This window comes from Ptychodera flava, chromosome 12 (genome assembly GCF_041260155.1).
Source record: "Ptychodera flava strain L36383 chromosome 12, AS_Pfla_20210202, whole genome shotgun sequence".
Lineage (NCBI taxonomy): Eukaryota > Metazoa > Hemichordata > Enteropneusta > Ptychoderidae > Ptychodera > Ptychodera flava.
Window position 1 is genome coordinate 11,644,848 of NC_091939.1, and position 21,469 is coordinate 11,666,316.

At 35.7% G+C, this 21,469-nt stretch overlaps 1 protein-coding gene across 4 annotated transcripts in view; it reads left to right on the forward strand.

Moving 5' to 3' along the window:
* Positions 1–21,469, forward strand: part of LOC139145004 (rasGAP-activating-like protein 1) — a 105,215-nt gene that overhangs the window by 33,079 nt on the left and 50,667 nt on the right. For all 4 annotated transcript variants that reach the window (XM_070715890.1, XM_070715892.1, XM_070715893.1 and 1 more), the window contains exons 3-4: positions 13,801–13,914; positions 19,876–19,937. In XM_070715890.1, the coding sequence (XP_070571991.1) occupies positions 13,801–13,914; positions 19,876–19,937 (176 nt within the window). The remainder of the gene's footprint in view (positions 1–13,800; positions 13,915–19,875; positions 19,938–21,469) is intronic.

Sequence of the window (21,469 nt, forward strand, 5' to 3'; positions counted from 1 at the left end):
TTTTGAATTTCAAATTTCGGTAAATCTTGGGTAATTTGTTTCTCTAGTTCCAAAATTTGCACTGTAACCCCCAGATTTTTATTCTCGATTTTGAAAAATAATCGCAATCATACCAATCCATAATCCAATAACACTAGGTCAAAATTTGTAAGACAATAGTTGTAAACATAGACACAAAACAGCACAGAACAGACAGTAAATAGACGGTACACAAACAAAGTCAAATTCATGAAAGAAAGATATATGGACCTCTGGCCAAAAGACCAAGAAGTGATGTCAGGTGTTTCGAAAATAGTAAGCGCATCCTGCCCCACATGTAGCACCCGCCATATATCAATCTGTAAGTCAGATAGGTAGTGGTCACTAACTAAGGCCCCATGTCACCGATGCCATCAGTGATCATTTGTCGAAGAGAGATATTGTATTTATCTACCAGCTTGCGATACATGCCAAAAAAGCGTTTGAATGTAGAGACAAGTCTTGCTCTGGTGTAACCTTGATTTAACAGTTTGTAAGAGAGATGGCCATGTCTCTCTACAAAATCACCATATGAACTGCATGCTCTTGCATATCGAATAAGCTGGGAAATGTGTACTCCATAAGCAGGTGAGAGTGGAATATTACTGATGAGGTGTGGAAAATTGATTATACTAAAGTTGAAATCATCTCTCTTGTCATATAGCCTAGTAGAAAGGTGACCATTAGAGTCAAATTCAAGTAAAATGTCCAGATATGAAGCAGAAGAGGCCGTTTCTGTAGTTTCTTTAATCTCCAATTCTGGAGGATAAATCATAGCGAGATATTTACTGAATTCAGAGTTATTCAATGAAATAACATCATCTATGTATCTAAATGTAAGGTTGAAAGTACGAGCTACAGAGACCTTTTTCTGCTTGATAAGGTTCTTGATAAATTCTGCCTCGTATGAGAACAGAAATAAGTCGGCAAGTAAGGGAGCACAGTTAGTGCCCATGGGAATTCCTATACACTGTTGGAAAATGTGTCCTCCAAATTCAACAAATATGTTGTCAATGAGGAAATCAAGCATACTGATAATGTCTTTCTCGGTATAAAACACCTTAGCGTTAGTAATATTTTTAACAAAATATGTAGAATTATACCCTAATACCACATATTTGTAACGGCGTGAACCGTTTTTGTAGAAAAATGCTTGGTTGATAATGTTTTTCAAGCGTTCTTTCAATTATCATGTGGTATTGTGGTATACAATGTGGAAAAATCGAAAGTTTTAATAGATGTTATTTTTGAAACAGATCTTGATTTCAAATTTTCCAAGAGTTCCTTCGAATTTTTTAATATCCACATTTGATTTATACCACTCCGAGAAAAGACAACATCACAGTATGCTTGAAGTCCCCGTTTAACAGTACAAAGAACAGAAGTCAGTATCTTCGATAACTCTGTTGTTGAACATTTTGAAGATCCTGCGATAAACCTAGCTTTGTAAGGTGTTTTGTGGAGCTTTGGTATCCAGTATAAGCTAGGCAACTTATTATGGTCATCCTTTGTTGTAATATTTAAATTATCCATGAATGACTTATGGTTTGCCAAAATTTCAGATTTGTTGAACATTGATTGTCTGTAAGTGGAGTTCATTGAAAGTGAATGGTTGAAAGATTCCTTGAGGAAAACTTGAACTAAAGTTTAAATCTTTTACTTTCAAGGCACATATACCTTTAAATAGATGCATATTAAATATACAATCCCTCAGTTATATTGGCAGATGTTGAAATCTACTGATAAATCATCAAGGGTGATTCCTACTGAAAACTTACATCAGTGTGTATAAAATGCTGTGAGCATTAACCTTAGGGATGGACCATTACATCTTGGGAGGGATGGTCAAATAGGAAAAAATTTACAAAGCAAAAATTGAAAAACAAATGTTTTTGCATGCTTGCTAATTTTGGAAAGAATATATTGATATGAAGGTTGGCAAATAAGAAAGTGTAAATATGGAGGAAAAATAGTATGTATCCTGCAAAAAGTCTGAAAAAACAAGAATTTGTCAAATTTTAGAACCCCCTAAAATTTGCACTCAAAAATATATATTTACATGTTATTTAATGGAGATCGACTTGAATTCTGCAAAGAATCATGTAGGTGCAAATTTTATAAACATGTTTGCATGATTTATGCAGGATACTACCGTACAAGTTTCAGTTTCTTATAGTTATAAAACATGTATCAGTTTGACAGTGTGGGCTCTGGGATAGAACTTTAACTGCTCATTTCCGTAACCAACTCTCATTACCCACAGTAATACGGTGAAGTCTGAAATATCGCCAGCAGCATTATATAGGCTGTTCCTGTCATTTAATTTTAGCATCTTTACCCCCTGTGACTTGGCCCGAAACACCTGCCTCGACATCTGTGTATATTTCACATATATGTACACTTGCTAATCTGCCAGATAAGACATAGCAACAGTATCCTTATACAAACATCTTCACCAACTAGTTACCTCAACGCAAAACTGGTTTTTATTAGTCAATCCAACTGAACACAAATTTATATTTAGGGACTGCGAGGAGATGAAAGGTCCATGCATGTGCAATAAGCATTTCATAATTATATGCAGAAGTTATCCACTTTTTGTACCAACAGCTGGGAAACTAACAAATTATTGTCAAGGAACAATGTCTTTGTCACATGAAAGGACATTGTATAGGATTTAACAGAAATGAACTGAGGCCTAGGTAAAAATGTCACATATTGCTAAAGTATTGGCTCAGATGTTACCCAGTTGACAGAGCTAATAGAACCATTAAACAGACCCTGCAGCAATGTGATGATATCTTCAAGAAGAATTTCAATCAAATGTACGAGCATACAGTGCAGTAGTAAGGGTTTTTTTATGGTTTTAATCAAGGAAGAAGGCCAAGCCCCAGGGTTATGGATGGCTTGGCTACAGTGAGAGTTGTGGGAATAGATTGCTTTCAGAGGCATCAATTATTTAATCCCTTGCCAAATGTTGAAACGGAGGAAAGCGATTGTTCAAGAGTCTGTCAAAGGTTTGCATGAGGAGTGACTACCAAGCGATTTCCCCTGGTGTCGTACGTCTTAAAAGACTAATTATGTTAGAATGGAATGAATATCACTGAGACATTGAATGTTGTTGGACCAAATTTCTGTTGCTGAAATAAATCTTCTGCAGTGCAGAGATTTTCAAAATGCACTTGCACTTAATATATGCTGGTTGAGTTTTTGCGATGGAAAGCGGATTTTATCGAAATGGACTGTAGTAAGTTTTGATTGAAAATGGAAATTAATTTTCTACCAGCATGTGTTAAGATGCTATGTTAATGAAGAAGAATGGCATATGGGATGGCAAGAATTAAATATTTTTTTATCCCAAGAAAGACAAATAACCTGTGTATTTGTTAGAAATAGCGTGAGTGTATATGTAGATTTTAAAAAAACATCGCAAATTCCAGAAAGACGTTTAAAGTACTGGGGACTTCTTCCAAATGTGAAATTTGTAACATTTCACTTTATACATGAAAATGATTAAAAACACGATAGCAGTACCATTGCAGTGTGTTTGTTGAAGTAGGTGAATGTTGCGGGGGTTCCCTAGTCATTTTACCGACTGGGTTCCCCCTGGTATATATCAATGCAATCAGATTTAGGGGACAGCAGAAATGTAACCAGGGCTCCCAAATCATTTATGTTCCCCAACCTTAGCAAAAACACTGGATTGGATGATATTTTTATCTTGTTGAGACTTCTCCCTGTATTGTATTGAAACACAAAGCATCAGCACAACACACTGAATACAATATGCAAATGTCATTGTTGTCAAATGAGCCTGGACCAGAATCCAGTTGTAAAGGATAATGGTAAAATCATCATCCACACACATATACTGGTACATGCAGGCTATGAATAAATTGAAACTGTATGTAAACATGTTATTGTGATGTTTCGGAAAGTAAAAGAGATTGTATTTGACAAACAGAACAAAAGCACTGGAAAAACATCAAAAAGTTATGATTTCAGAGCCATAAAAGTATGAAGCTATGTATTAGCCTGTCTTGTGCAAGCATGTCACAAGATTTGATATATATTTCAGATGTTGCATGAAAATTATTTGAACTTTATTCCTTTGAAGCACTGTGAGCTGAATTTTAAATCTAGTATTTGCGGAAACACAGAAACAGCAGTATATTCAAACAAATATGCAGTGCCGAGTGGGTCTCATCCACTATGTTTGCTTTGCATGTGTTCTGTCTGATTCATGTGATAACCTGCTGTTATGCTATTAAACTGGAAGAGTTTCGGGACAGACAATCAGCACTGTTTCCTGAAGCTAGGCCTGAAGGAGGGAAAATACTCATCACTTAAAGTGGAAACAATATAATGCTACACTGGGTGCAGCCACTTTGAATTTCTAAAACGACAAAATACCGTCTCCGGCTCAGTCAGTTAGTTAATTGCCCGCTGAAAAGCTGCAGTCGGATAATTTTTGAATACAGCTCTGAGTGGATTGAAAAAGAATGCAGGAAATTGTCATCCAGTCTCTTTTATGTGTCGGACCCTGTCTTCAGTTTTAGAACTCTAATTTAGAAATGATGAATTCTACTCGCTGACCTTACATCTGTGATATGGTTGGGAAAAAAGCAATCGCAGAGAGTGAATATTTGATTTTCTTATCCCCAGGCAATAACATTTTGCTTGCGATCGTAAAAGAGAACTCTTTCCGTTGGTTGAAGTAAAACTTTATGTTGTCTGTATTACAGAATAAAATACCTGGTATTTTGCAGTTTTTCACTGCGTCTTCCTTCTCCAAAAACCTACAAGATTAAATCCCTCACTTGTAATATAAATTTATCAATATGTGTACTTGTATTCTCTCTTTATTTTCCCAATACCAGTGACAAAGTAAGTGTAGATATTTGAAATTTTACAGAATTGGCGATAAATTTTGGATTAACTGTTACAGTTTATTCATCCTTTTATGTTGGCAGAAGATTTGTGGATAATAATTATCTCTGACTTGTAACTTGTAATTGCTGAAGAACACCCACATATTACAGATATTTTAATGGACTGTAGTTTGTCACATAAATATTTGCACAATTATTCGGAAACTGAATTGAACAACATATGTCTCCCATCCGTATATAAGTTTATCGCTCCATTCAACAGTGGCTAAAATGTACATTTTCTTTCTTAAACTTGCTCTTCATGGTTTTAATGTTAGTGAAACAATATCTTGAGTTAAATTTTATTATATTTGAAATTTGGTTTTTGCATTGATCTCTTTGCCCCATAAGGTAGTAATGTGCCTCAAAAGCGAAAGACTTAAACTTTTGGACAAATTTTCCTCAAGGACTCTTTATACCATTCTATTTCAAAATCAAGATTGAAAAACGAGAGTCACTGTGCAAAATTTGGTACTAGAGAAACAAATAACTCCAGATTTACTGATGTTTGAAATTCAAAATGGCCACCATCCTTGTGTTAACTCTATGAAGAGAAATAAAATTTTCGGGGTTTCAAAAAACTAAGATGGTTAAACTTTTTCTTATACTAAGAGCTTTAAAATGAACCACCACAAGTGGTATATCAAAAAAGAATTCTAAAAGTTTGAGGCACCGAATGTCTGTCGCCGAGGCACATTCTACCCTAGTGTTTGTAATATGAATCAATAATCTATAGCTGAAAGTGTCAGGCAAAGTTTACCTTTTGATTACAAAACTGTCTTTGAACCGATATGAAGTTTGAATTATTTGGGTAAGCTTCAAATTATACAAATTAAGTAAATGTATACATACAATAGCAAGAAACCAGAGAATGCCTTGATCCATGCTATAATCATCCATGCTATAACCTTTATTTGATATTTGATCCATGCTATAACCTTAATTTGATATTTGATCAATACTGTTACCTTAATGTGTTATTTGATCCATGCTATAACCTTAATTTGATATTTGATCCATGCTATAACCTTAATTTGATATTTGATCCATGCTATAACCTTAATTTGATATTTGATCCATGCTATAACCTTAATTTGATATTTGATCCATGCTATAACCTTAATTTGATATTTGATCATGCTATAACCTTAATTTGATATTAGATCCATGCTATAACCTTAATTTAATATTTGATCTGTGCTATAACCTTAATTTGATATTTGATCTGTGCTATATAACCTTAATTTGATATTTGATCCACGCGTAAAACCTTAATTTGATATTTGATACATACTATAACCTTAATTTGATATTTGATCCATGCTATAACCTTAATTTGATATTTGATCCATGCTATAATCTTAATTTGATATTTGATCCATGCTATAACCTTAATTAGTCCCCGCGGACGAAGTCCGGCGGGGACTTATAGATTGGGTCCCGTCTGTGCGTCCGTCCGTCCGTCCGTCCGTCCGTCCGTCCGTCCGTCCGTCATCAACAGTTTCTCAGACACTGCTGAACCAATTTCGTTCAAACTCGGCACAAAGGCATAGCACTATGACCTACAGATGCACGTCGATTTATTTTGTGATACGATCCAATATGGCCGCGAGGCGGCCATTTTGTTGCGATTTTTCATGTCTTTGGACCATAACTCAAACATCCTTGAACAGATTCTGTTCAAACTTAACACAAAGGCATAACACTATGGCTTTATATCCATGTTAAATTATATCACGATACGATCCAATATGGGCGCGAGGCGGCCATTTTGTTGCGATTTTTCATGTCTTTGGACCATAACTCAGACATCCTTGAACATATTCTGTTCAACCTTGGCACAAAGGCATAACACTATGGCCTACATGTGCATGTCAAATTATTTTGCGATACGATCCAACATGGCCGCGAGGCGGCCATTTTGTTTGCGATTTTTTCATGTCTTTGAACCATAACTCAAATATCCTTGAACAGATTCTGTTCAAACTTTGCACAAAGGCATAACACTATGGCCTACGTATGCTTGTCAAATTATATTGCAATACGATCCAATATGGGCGTGAGGCGGCCATTTTGTTGGGATCTTTCATGTTTTTGGATCATAACTCAGACATCCTTGAACAGATTCTGTTAAAACTTGGCACAAAGGCATAACACTATGGCCTTCATGTGCATGTAAATTATTTTGCGATACGATCCAATATGGGTGTGAGGCAGCCATTTTGTTGCGATTTTTCATGTCTTTGGACCATAACTCAGACATCCTTGAACCGATTCTGTTCAAATTTGGCACAAAAGCAAAACATTATGCCCTTCATATGAACGCCACTTTATTTCATGATATGATCCAATATGGCCGACAGGCGTCCATTTTTTTGCGATTTTCTCATGTCTCTGAACCATAACTCAAACATCCTTGAACTGATTTTGTTCAAACTTGGCACAAAGGCAAAGCACTATGGCATACATATGCATGTATCAATTAACCTTGCGATAGGATCCAATATGGCTGCAGAACTGCCATTTTGTTGGAATTTTGCATGTCTTTGAAGCATAATTCAAAGGTCATTAAACCCATTTTGTCCAAACTTGGCACAAAGATCAAGCACTTCGGATGGCACACATACATGTATACATGTCAATTTACTTCGTGACATGTTCCAATATGGCTGCCAGATTGTCATTTTTGGATTTTTTCATGTCTTTGAGGCTTAATCATATGCAAATATTCCTTATCCAATGTTGTTGAGACTTGGTACAAAGATAAAGTACTATGGCATACTTATGCATGTCTACTAATTTTGTGCTACAATCCATATGGTCAATAGACAGCCATTTGATTTCAATTTTATAAACATAGGTCACTGTCCTTCAATGGACTGATTTTGTTTAAACGTGATATGGCTGCATTCTTGTGCACATTAATTTGTTTCATTATATGATCCAAATGGCTGATTACAACAACATACCCGATCCCATACCATTGCGAAAATTCCACCAAACCATGTGTATAGTATGTGCTGTCATGACACTAGAGGCAGTGAGGGCATCATTATGTGTGATGTAATCAAAAGTTCCTTTAGTGGTCAACACCGGCAGAGATGAGTCTTTTATTGAACGTTCCTCAGATTACTTTATTATGCAAGTCACAGGCCTGATGCACCCGTTGCATCAATGTCATTCCACAGCTACCTAGACACCAAAGATTATAACAAAATGGACAAGCGGGGACTGTGTCATCAACGATGAATTGTTTGATATTGATCCATGCTATAACCTTAATTTGATATTTGATCCATGCTATAACCTTAATTTGATATTTGATCCATGCTATACCCTAACTTGCTTATACCTTGAAAACAATGATCTGCATAATTGCATATTGATATTCCCTCGAAGAGAGAAACCTGGAGAACACACTGATTCGGACAATGCAGTGTAAATTCACTTTCAAATCACAATTGCACCCTATATGGGAATCAGAAATTCTCAATGACATTAATGGCAATACATGTTAAAGCAATATTTACTTTAGGTTATTAAAAAAGGGGGGAACTCTACATTAGTCTAAATGCATGCTTTTTGTCAAAATCACAGTAGATTTGATCATTGAATACTCATAGGGTTTTTGGATGTCACAATCTGCTCTTCCCTATATCCTAAATCTTGTGAAAGTAAATATTACTCCTTTCACCCCATTTCAAAATACAGAGGTCCAATTTTACGGACTGTGGAAATCAATAGGAGTTATACCAAATTTTTGTGATTGTAGGGGTTTAAAGAGGGAGAAATGATACTAAGTTGTCCTACATTTTCATATTCAGTGATATATTGTACAGCTAGTGAATGGATTCAATTTGAGGAAAAAAAAAAACCAAACAAAAGGAAGCATGCAGTTTTGTACATATAATGAGTCGGACCATTGTACATGACCTCTGATTGTTTCGCCTAGTCTGATGGAAAAACTGATGAAACCGACTGAAAGTGAAAACAAAAGCATGGCCACTTTATAGCAAATCGCAACCCACTCGATTTATTTTGATATTGGTCTCTGGACAGTCAGTTTTCAAGTGGTGTGCAATTTGCAATTACTAAATTCCCTAAAGAGTTATCATACAAAATAGTAATAGAATGGAGGCATTTGGTAATCAAAACAATTAGAACAATTAGGGGAGTTGGATGATGAAAGGTGAAATCTGTCTGACGTCCAGTCAGTAAATTATCTTATCTTCAGATCAGACTGCTCTAACACTCTACCATAGATGATCTCATAAGGCTACTTTAGACTCATTTTGATTGATCCACGACCCCTGGGGTGGAACAGTGTGCCCACAAATTGCCAATCCTCTCAAGGAGGGATAACAGGCTGTGATGGAGTTTAACAAGCGTATAATTGTCTCGCAGGAAATATTACTGTGAAAGGAAACAAGGCATATTTTATATACCAGCCATATTGAGTAAGGAAAACTTGTACATATTGACGTATGTATCTCTACTCTTTTATGTGCATAATTTTGCATCAGAATTGCAAAGATGTCTCATGATTTTGGGTGGAGATAGGTCCTTTTAATTTCTTTGTCAGTGCATATGCTATAAATTTATTCCCATTTCTGGTGTCTCCCTCATGTTTCAGGAAACTTAGGTTTTTTAATTCATGATCCTAACACAAATTAAATGATTTTGGTCGAGACCATCTATTAATTTGAATTTGACATGATCAATATTTGCGTAATGATTTTAGCGTCTGTAGTGCATGTATTGTTGAAATATACCTAAATATATATCCGTTAAAGAGAAAAATAAAAAAAATATGTAGCGCTGAAAGAAAAAAATTGTATACTTTAGCAAAATGTAAGTGCATAAGGTACAACATTTAACTGTATCATTTTTATCACATCCTTTTTTTACCATCCTAGATTTGTTGAATTAATCTGTTGCACCCATTTTGCATTGAATCTCAAGAATATAAGAAATTTATGTCAAAATAAATAAATAAATACAAATTTAATTAAGGGGTATCAGGATGGTGTTAAACATGTTGGACATTCCAAACCCACCAGTTGAGGCTAGGGTTAACCCTTTCACCACCATGGTTTGGCCCAAACCCATGTTATCAGTGGTGATTATAGACCTGTATCACAGGCGGCCCAGACGTGTATAGGAGAGATAAACGGCCTTGTAATGGGGTGTAAAATAGGTAAAGAGTCCAGAGGCTAGGTTAGGTTATATAATCATTATTTTATTTACTCTGATCAGTCAGAGCATGAAGAAAAGGAGAGGAACTGATAGAGAAAATAGTGAGAAAAACTCAATACGTCTGGGCCGCCTGTGCCTGTATACAGGCAATTACAGGGAATGGGGAGGTTTTGGGAGGGGGGATGTGAACATGTTAAACATGTAAGGTTGTACAATACAGCGTCCATGTGGGTAAATGTCCAGGGGCTAGATGTCATAGAACAATTGAGCTTGAAGAAATCAAAGCAACTGGAACTTGTGCAAGGAAGTTTTGATTTGAAAGTTCATCAAAAAATGAACATACCAGTTGTTTTATCCGTTATGATCACTCTGGAGACAGTTTTTATACTGGGAATGAGTGGGATTATGAAAATTGGATGAATTTTAAATCCCTGCTAATTTGTTTCAGCTGTAAAATGTAATCCTAAGTCATTGACCCTGGCATAATTTCGATAAAACTAGTTCATAAAATGAAATGATGCATGAGATCTTTTCTCTTCTCTGACGTAAGTTCCAGGAATTTTGATGAATTATCGGGTATTACAAGTACCACTATGACAATGAAGATCACAGTTCTTAATGAATTATTTGTCAGACTGTCTGCAGAATGTGAAATGCGAGAATAAGTGGAGTTTGTTTTCATTGGCTGCTGCAGTTAACTGCAAGTTGTATAATACTGAAATAAATATTTAAAAACTTTGGTGAATGTGTATGCACAGCACTAAGTTTCAACATAATGTTAGTAAACCATCATTTATACTACCCATCTGATTAAAATGTTACTTGTCAATTCATCAGGCTGTACTCACTCTCAATACTCTCTGCTCAGAATTATGCTGTGAGATTTACAAGAAAAATTCTTTTCTTACTACCATAATCATAAGGGCAACTTTACACATCTAGTGTATCAGTCAAATTAAAGTGGTGTGAAAAAAACTATCATTACAATATTTCATTTAAATTTGTACAATGGATGCAAAATTGCTGAGTTAAAATTTTTTTATTATTTACGATACTAATTAATTTTCTTTTTTCATAAAGCGGAATTTCATTTCATTCTACCGGCAGAATAGACTGCAACATTAAACAAATGGATATTTCAGATCTACTTAAACACAGAAACCCAGAGGATTCAAAGTTTTGAAAAAATAAAACCTAGCCTGCTAAATTGAGACACAGAAGTACTGTTGGTGCATTATGGGTAAATTATAAACTGTGACATAATATTTGTAGATTTTCTCTGAGAGTAGTGAGAATAAATCAATTTACCTAATTGTCATGTATAAATTTTGACACCTGCAGTGAGTCATAAATTCTGCTATTGAGAAGGTAAACCTGAAATGGGTAAAGTGCTACAACTGGAAATTTGAAATATGAGTGCCAAGTAAATCATCATTCTGGAACAGAATGGAAGATTTGCACTGCAGATACCGCAAAGAGATGCCAGTGCTTTAAAAAAACTGGGACTAATATTGATTATTTGTTTTGAGGATGTGCAGAAACATTGCTGTTCAAATAAATATTTCATGGCAATATGCTGATTACATTGGAAAGTATAAGGGTGAGCTCACCCAGCTCGCAATCAATAAGAATGCTATGGATGGTTTTTCGGGATCAGAAAGAATCTACAAAAAGATTTATCTGAAATTCTCATCTTTTTAGCATACGATCATCAATACACATGTGATATATCACCAATTCATCATGATGGTGGCCGGTATCGTAACCATGGTTATATGTAGCATTTTCAGAACATGTTCTTTTAAATAAGAGTTATTTAATCAATCATTGCTTTAAGGTTGTGTTTCAGTATCTGGAATGACAAATGACGAGATGACACTTGTTCTACAAATGATGACGTGATTTTTCTGAATTTTGCAATAGCGGTAATAATCACACCTGAATAGTTTTTTTTCCCAAATTTTTTTCCTCTGTACCTCAGACAATAGCCTTGGAGAATTCTAAACACTTGCCTTTAAGATTACTTTCTTTGCAACCGTGTCTGATCACCACATATATTGCCCAGTACTCGAGGAAAATCATTTTTTTTCAATGTGTTGAGATCTGGACTGTATGTGTGAATGCAAGGCACTGAAATTTCTTGTATGCCAGACATGACAGAAGCTAAGATTCAAAACGACATGCGTCATTGAGATGGTCTTTCTGGGAGCACACTTGACTGGTAAAATTTTTTCAAGCGAATTTGGGTTTTTTAACAGAAAACATGGAATTTTGTGTGATTCAATTAAAACAAAATTTACTGCAACCGAGAACGTGATAACAATAATGCAGTTCTAACAAAGTCAAGAGCATCCATACCATGTTGGCTAGAAGTCTTTGACACCCAGGGAGAATGTGATTTGAAATGTTGTCATGTCTACAAACAATGGACCAGCGAGTTAGTGTACATTGAAAAGTCAAATTTCAACCAAAAGTACTGTAAAGGCTAGCATCACCTAAAATCTTTGAAAGGACATTATACCGAGGGTGCTTATTTGACAGCCAAGCAGACCGTTTGTAAATTTCTTTGGCAACTGTATTAATTTCAACTGACAAGAGCCATGTCTTTAATTGAAAAATTTGTGTCTATCAGCCGATTAATGATTATGATATCTCCCAATAGGCTGTACAAATACCCTTTCTCTCAGTGTTGCAAGACAAAAAGATTCCAGTGTTTGCTGTTTTGTGACTAGAAAGGCTTAGAGAGCTCATTAGTGCCTGCCCCTTGCCCAGAGTTGCAAATTACAGGTCATAATTTTCTCTAAATGTTCCACCATTGGTTGTCACAAAATTATATAACAAGACATAGTGTAAATGTTTTACTGGTCAGGAAAAATATTTTTGTTGTCTACTAACCTTGAAAGAATTCAGAAGTAATATTAAGCAAGCCGTTATGAAAAACTCTGTATCATATATGCTCCAGCTATAATTGCAAATCAGGTCTTAATGTCTTTTTTCAATTTACCAGGATATGACAGTTATAAATTTACATAAAATGTACATGTCCTGTTTTACTTTGATAAATATTTTAATGTCCCAATTAACCAGTAACCTAGGTAAAAGAAAGGTGTATTCAGTAGCATGCCTAAATACAATTAAAACTAGTTTCAAGTTGTCAATGTGTGTATTTTAGCATATTTCATTGTGCTCAATGAAATATTGAGAATTTAGTTTAAAGGACCATGTTCCAACCTTCGCAGTAAGGAAAGTGAAGTTTATATTTCACCGAAAAATCATGTAAAATAAAATCAGATTTTTCAAATTTTGTAATATGAGAGATCCAGATAAACTGGTAGGGTAAGAGAACTGCTCTATAAATCAATATTAATATAAAAGAAGACTAGTGTTTAAGTCAAATAATGCACATAAATTTTGAGATTAAAATTTTGTGCCGGGCTGTTTTAAGGGAACTTTTGGTTTTTTTATGATTATAGAAGTTGTATTCCCTTGCTATGGCGTTGTCTACTGGTACAGATATGGTACTGCAAGCTATGGTAGTAATGCCTCCTTCAAGTCCTCATGGAGAAAATTTCCATGCATATTTTCTGCAGAATACAAAAAACAGTTTTAGAACTATTATTGAAAGGGCTTTTAACACTGTCTGTTATATTCACAGAACGGCAACTGTCTGGAAAACCTTGGATCCGTTTTGGGGAGAAGAATACACGTTACACCTTCCGAGCGGATTTCACAACTTATCACTCTATGTCTATGATGAAGACACTCTCAGGTAAAAGGATCTCATCCACTGAAGTGAATGCATTGAAAATTGCCGTTGTTATTGTTTTTTTCCCTTTTGTCACAAATGAACAAAATACCCTTTGAGACTGTGTTCTAGTTGTCCAGCGAGATCATGCATGGAAATGTCATGGAATACAGTCTTTTCTGTATAATATTGGCAAATCAGGAGATATTTTCAGAAAAAAAGTATCTCAACTTGGCCCACAAGTGCTCCATTTTATTTTCTGATTGATTATGATTTACGTTTGAGCTGTAAAGTTACGATACTTTGAGTTGTTAATCTTATTATTCATATTCACGGGCATGTCAACAGACCATTATACTGTGTATTTGTGGTCAGTCACGTGGTTCAGCTCGACCAATCAAAATGCGACAGGCAGGGCATGGTAATATAATATTCATTCCTACCCTTACAAAAGTTACCTGCTTGTAACAAACTTTAGACAAGATATGTTTGCAACTTTGTGACAAGTGTACAGACCATATGACTCTCCACCTTGTCACATCCGTGTTAACAAGCTTGTCAACACGCTTGACATGAAACTTACACAAGCGTGGGACAAGTTTGAATCTTACAAGCTTGTAACAATTAAAAAGGTTCAGGAATGTGGAAGGTTGAGAATTACAAGCTTTTAACAAGGTTGTGGAACACTATGTGTGTCTGCTGGTATATTCATCTATCAAAGGTTGTATCAAGGTTGTATATTACCCATAAGCCTTTGCTTCATTGCCAGCATTATTGCTGCCCATTGCCATAGGCAACTATATTGAGCCCAGTTGGGGTCATCATGCCACAGGCACTCAGTGCCACATTTGCGGGATATTAACCAGATTTGACTGATTTAATAACACAGTGACTTCATTATTTATTAAAAGAACCAATATTGTATGTGTTACGAGTGTAGGTTTGGCAATCAAGAATGAGACAACAACATGCTAGAGAGTATGTGTACACAAAGTATGTCCTCAATTATGGCTGGAATATGGCTCTCATCACCAAACCTCTATTTGAACTACCCTACCCAAAATCCAAAGTACATCGTTGGACTTAAAACTTACCTCTTACATGTACCGGGGGTACATCAACAGATCTCAATTTCAATTACCTTACCAAAATTTTAGGCCTCTCGCAAACTATTACTGCAAATTTGCCGCAAGCTTTGCAGTAAATTTGCAGCAAACTTTTTTCTGCAAATAAGCCAGCGATTCATTTTTCAGATGCAAATTAGGTTTCTTGTGAACTTGCTGCAAATATGCAGCAAACTCCCTGCTGCAATGTTGCTGCAAACTCTTTGAAGCAAATTTGCGGCACAATCCTTGCAGCAACTTCCGCCAAATTAATTTTAATGTTACTGAAAATTTGCCGCAAACTCCATACAGCAAATTATTTTCCATGTTACTGCAAATTTGCTGCAAATTACACATGCAAAATTGCCTTCAAAAGTTGGTATAATTCCACAACAGTCAGCTCTGGATCAGTAATAGTAAGAAAACTGAATACATATTGAAAACCAAAGAAGCGACACAATTAAGAGGCAGCAAAATTTCTTGTATTGTACCACAAGTTTCTCCAAAAATATAATAAGTTCAGCTCAGATGTGTACACACAGTTGTAAAATCACTTGTAGACATGGCCAATGAAAACCTGACAAATCTTAAGACAGACTGTGGACAGCACAAGATGTGTTTTATCCAACTAAGCTCTGAAATACCAGTTTCACGAGAAACAATGGTCAGCGCAAATAGTTATTATTTAATAAAAAGCCAACAGAGAAATAAAAAGGTTAAATTCAAATTGTGGTACAATTTATTTATGTGCCATGTTCATTTCATGCCACATAAGTGTCTTCAAGATATTTTCTTTTGGCTTGAGAAGTTTCATTATATTTACATTACTGTCAAAGGCTGCGATTTGGCTTTCTGTTCTCTGAATTTCTTGTCCCTTTTAGGCTTTAATTAGAGAACCAGCAATGCATTCTGAAAAATACAAATCGTTCAGGGAAGAGTGTAAGTCTTTTACCGTTTGACCAAACATTGTAAATTTCATGAAAGAAATCAATAATTATTTGAAAATGAGACAGAGTCAAGTTGAAAAATTGATGCAGAAAAATGCATAAATATTCACGATCGTTTAATGATTTAATGTCCGACAACGGACAACTCGCCGTATGTTTACATGCACGACGGCGACAATCTGCAAAAATCTCAGCACTTAGTTACTGCATGGAGGTAGTACCACCTCCATGGTTACTGTAACTGTTGTGAAACGAAAGTGAATTCAGTATGAATCAGTTCTCAACAAAAATTTATCTGTAGGTAAACATAGGAATACAAGGATTACAGAACATAATAGCGATGTACAGACGGACGGTACATTGACTTACATTTGTGAACGGCTCGCAGACGCTGGAAGATTTTCGGTTGCAGGTCTCCCGTCTCCGTGCTGTACCACGGTCCCTCCACGACGACCGTGGCTGTACATATAAATATAGTCAGCATCTTTACTGCTTTTCGCGTTCACAAAATTAGAACTCTGTCTGTCCCTGGTACTGTATACACGTTTTTCCAACACTGTGATATCATTTGGCTGGCGATTCCATAGAAAGATCACGAAATTGTCCACTAGATAACTCCCTGATCACAAGTACACGGCCGATGGTACCAAAATCTAACTTCGCGCCGATCAAGCCTGATGACGTTAACGGAAGTGATATCTATATATCATTACGCGATTGATAATGTAGTTCCGATTTTAAACGCTGAAAATTGGCTCTACATCTGCACCAATCCGTTATATATCATACTTAATATAGCATTTAATTTATTAGTTTAATGAAAATGGTTATTTTTACCACAGAAAGACTAAAAAGAGAGTACAAATTCTTTCAGCACGAAGAATCAATATCAATACGCGAATTGAACTTGATGAACCGTGACCTCAGAGTGTAAACATGTCGGCTGGGCTCCTCGTCGCTGGATACACAGGACGTGTTTGACGTTGCAAGTAGCGCATTTGATTTGCGTACAGCGGCTCGGGATGGAGTGTAATCCTAAACCTCAAATTTGTGCTCGGCAATATAATTCTAACGCTGAACACATGGACAAAAGCCTTCTACCTCAATTCATGTCATCAGAAGGCGAGATTTTGTTAGCGACATCGATGGGACACACACTGTGGATAGAGGGGACTGAATTTACGTACCATGGCATAGGCCTACTATGATGTGATATTTAGCTAGCTTCGAGCACAGCCACTACTCTGCTTGGAGGGAGTAGCGGGTCCTTGCTTATACCTAACATTGAATGCATTGACATTTACTTGTCTGTTTCTACAATGAAAAGTTCTCATCAGTCGATATTTTTAAGGTACAGATTTGCAGTATACAAAAGTTTACGACGTGTCCGTACAGACCATAACAGACGCACATTTCGTTCGAAACTGCTTGCATTTTGGTATCATTCGTAGAACATACAAGGTGTAACTTTGAAGACAGACAAGTCCCTGTTTTAAAAATTTGTTTTCCAAAAAATTCAGTTGTCGATCCAACCATGATTTACCCAATCGGATTGTCAAAGGGTACTATTATTAATGTCACTACGGTATACTATAGATGCGCTCTTATATCCATGCAATGTTGCTGAGTTATGCCAGCTTAACTGAAGTGTCAATTATATACCAGTTATTATTATTTTAACAAGAGGATTGTCTGTTACGAAAATAAATGAATAATACAAATGAAAGATCAATTTTGTGTTGCTTGCATATGACAGGTCACGAAGTGCAATGGTACACACTATACTCCCTGGTAATGAAATAGTGGGCAATCTGTCAATCATGTGTTGCTGCATATTTGCAGCAATAACCTGGCTTGACTGAAGTGCTTGTGAAGTGCTTGTGACAAACTTGCAGTTACAAACCTTGCAATTTAATTATCACAAGCGTGGTACAAGATTGTAAGTTTTCACTGTGATGTCTTACAACCTTGTCAAACCTTGAAACAAGTTAAGGTCTTGCCTTTAAAACTTGTGTGAAGGTTGTCGCAAAGTTGTACAAGCATGGCACAAGATGATATCTTTGGCAAGGGTTGTCTTATGTTAAACATTAATTCTTGTTGCACATTGCTCACCACCAAACCTTATTCAAGTGTTGAATTCACACAACAGTTTTCCCAACCTCACACTAAAAATGACTACCAAGTTAGATAACTCAGTATACATAGATTTCTTTATACAAGCTAGAAATCTATCATTAAACCATTACAGCATTTCACCAATGAAGTTACGGTCAGTATAATTTCACGTTCAAAGTTATATTCTTCTAGTGTTGCGTATCGTATGAAGAGATGAAACCTATCAAACCAGTACTTCAAACTTTATTTATAGCACTAGAAGGATGTCAAAAATAATCTCACAGATGCGTTGCCTTGTAGCAACTCTTGGGCGATCATGCTTGATGAAGTTCTACAGATCATTGACCTGAACTCTTAAAGATCATCAATTTCAACATTTGTATTTCCATGTTAACAAATTAAAATAGCTTCTTTTTTGTATAAGAAGCCCCACATTTATGTGAGCATTACTATTCAGAGTGGAAAGACAGATCCCAGTACAAATTTTTACTTATTTTACTGTATAAACTCAATGTGCCCGGTGTAGAGTTTCCCAACTGTGAAAAAAATTGCACAAATTTACCAATTTTGCCTTATGCAAAATAGATATCTAGTTTTGGTATTTTATTGTCGAAAGGCAGCATTAATTCTTGATGAGGTTTAAATCAGTGCAGCTAGCATAGCAAGATATTGTAATTCACGTGATCCATGATCTTGACACATCTTTCCTATTTCTTGGCTCCAAAAAAAGAAGAGAAACTTTTTTCAGCTGACAAGGAGACAGAATATTCAAATAGTTTATTGAGTACCACTTTCAGCAAGCTGGCATTTTCAAGTCTGGCATTTACGTTTAGGAGCTCACAAGAGTGTTGTTTATTCAAACATAATGCATATTGAAATGGGTAGCCATTTTGAATTTGTGAATACTACAGGGAAAAACTCCACCGTAATTAATAATTGCGAGATACATGATAGTACAAAGCTAGTCTCTCAAACATTCTGTGTTGCTCATCATATTAGGGACGGTTGACATCATTTGATAAATACAGGGACAGCATTTTCACAGTTTGACTGAATTTCAATTTATTTGTAAAGGGCAAACGGATGCTATGCCTCAAGGTTGTTAATGGTCTGACGCACGTAGAACGTTGCATGTGACATTTCATACGCATAAATTTATGAATTTCGTTCTGGATGAGACGGCATCGTAGCACATGTTTCAATCCTCATGTTTCCCCATTTCTAAATTTTTCGCCAGTCATTTTAGTATTTGTCAAAATTCTCAGACAATGCTGCTATGTAAAACTGCCTCAAACTCTTGACTTTTTGTGCTTGAAATCTGTTCAAGGTGATATAATTTCTTTGGAAAGTTTTTAAAACATTAGGTTTTAACACTGTAATTACGTAACTGTGAAAGTGTAAAATTTACCTCTTCACCGAATGCTGACTGATTTTGTTTGTGACTTCTAGACAAAATATATTCAATTTGTTCTTCCTATTCTGACTTGCTATACCAAATACAACATAGCCATAAACCATTGCCACCAAGGAAGGAAAATATAATACATATATGATGTACACATCATGGCAGTGGCAATATAACCACACTACACCGTAACATGGATATACGGTATGTACTGTGTCATATGAATTGTGGTTATTTGCATACATGTAAATTTCAAAACTGTAAAACTGGTTTAATGCTCTGCAAAAGTTTCAACCTTTTCATCATCATAGTTTGGTCCAAACTCATTGTTATCAATAGAAAGAATGGACCTGTTTACAGGAAAGTAGGGGTGAACAGGTAATACCGGTATCTGTGATTTTTTTTTCTATTGCAGTGTTGATGACATCATAGGTAAAGTGTCGCTAGATAAAGAGCTGTTGGACAACAATCCCAGAGGTAAGACACATCTCTCACTTTTGCCCTAAGCGAGCACATCTCTTGCTGTATGTGCACTGACGGATACCATTCTAGGAAGTCCACAAGAAGGAAAGGCGTGCACCACAGCACTGTGCAAAGCTGTCAGCTTCCTGTGTACAATGCATCTGTAATGCTCAGATTACACGTCTGAGAGAGTCGATATACACTCTGAAACAGTTAATCTTGAAAACTTATATTTAAGTGGGTATCAAACTGCAGACTTCTCAAAAAAAACTTTTAGTATTTTATCTATTTTGCCAGATGTGCGAATAAAGTGCAAGGTAGTATATTTACTGCCTGGATTAAAATAACGTGAAAACTTAGATCTCAGAGAAAGTCAATTAATCTTTAACAGCTCTCAGTTTCATAAGTACAAGCCAGACTGCAAGGAATTAGCGTGGTTAAGATAAGGCAATTCCAATATTATGAGTATTCTTTTCACCAGAATGACAGATACTCAGCATTACAATTATCTTGATCATCGAAGTTCGATCTGAACAGGATTAATAAATACCATATGGTATCATTACAACTACAGTGCTGTTCAAGTTGCTAAGAAAACATGACTATTAAGTTTTGTTGAACTTCATGGTTAAGCTACCGGTATATGCCATATCTATTTTTTCTATCGGGTAAAAAGAGAAATCTTTGTGTTGATCTCTTCTTACATTCTCTCAAAAGAATTCAATATTTCATCTTCATTTATAATTGCCCCAACAGTAAAGAAGGATTTGGGGTTTGAAAATAAACTGGATATCGGTATGGTTAAAAATTTATGTATGACCCTCAGTTTTTTTCACAACAAATCAGAAAGGGAGGTGATTGTACTGACTTCTTTGAAGGAAATAACATTTTCATGAATATAACAGTCGTTCTAATTAAGATGGTTTCATTTCTGCTGCAAAAACATCTCTTCCAGCAAGATCAAGGACACATGTTAAACTAAATCAATTTTGCTGTGTACAATGTAATATCCCCTTTCTAACATTCAGCTGTATTTGCCAAACATGAAAGATTCAAACACTCAGATAATTTATGAAAATAAATCAGAGTACATGCACTGCTCGTTCAATATTTTAGCTTCTCTGTCTGGCTCCATGCTGGTATGCTATGTAATCTTTCTTGTTGTATATGTTATGAAGACCAAACTGTGATTCGTTTTGTAAATGCCTCTGCCTACACACACATTTATATTTTCTTGGTATTTTTCTTGTCATAATCTGATCAACATGAATGCACATTTTACAGCATATATATCACTCCAGATGGTGCTTTAATTTCACTTGGCAACCTCAAAAATAAATTTCCAGCTTCATCCCTTTGTAAACAATTTTATTCCAAAACTTTGGTTTTTTTTAAATCAATGTTTTGATTTGGCCTTCTTCAGTCCTCACATGAAAGTAATATGCCAGAATACACTTTCTCTTCCACATCCCCACCCACATATCAGAAATGCAACTTGCCATGGAAAGCAGCAAGGTAGCGTCAAAACTTTGTGGGAATCACAAAGG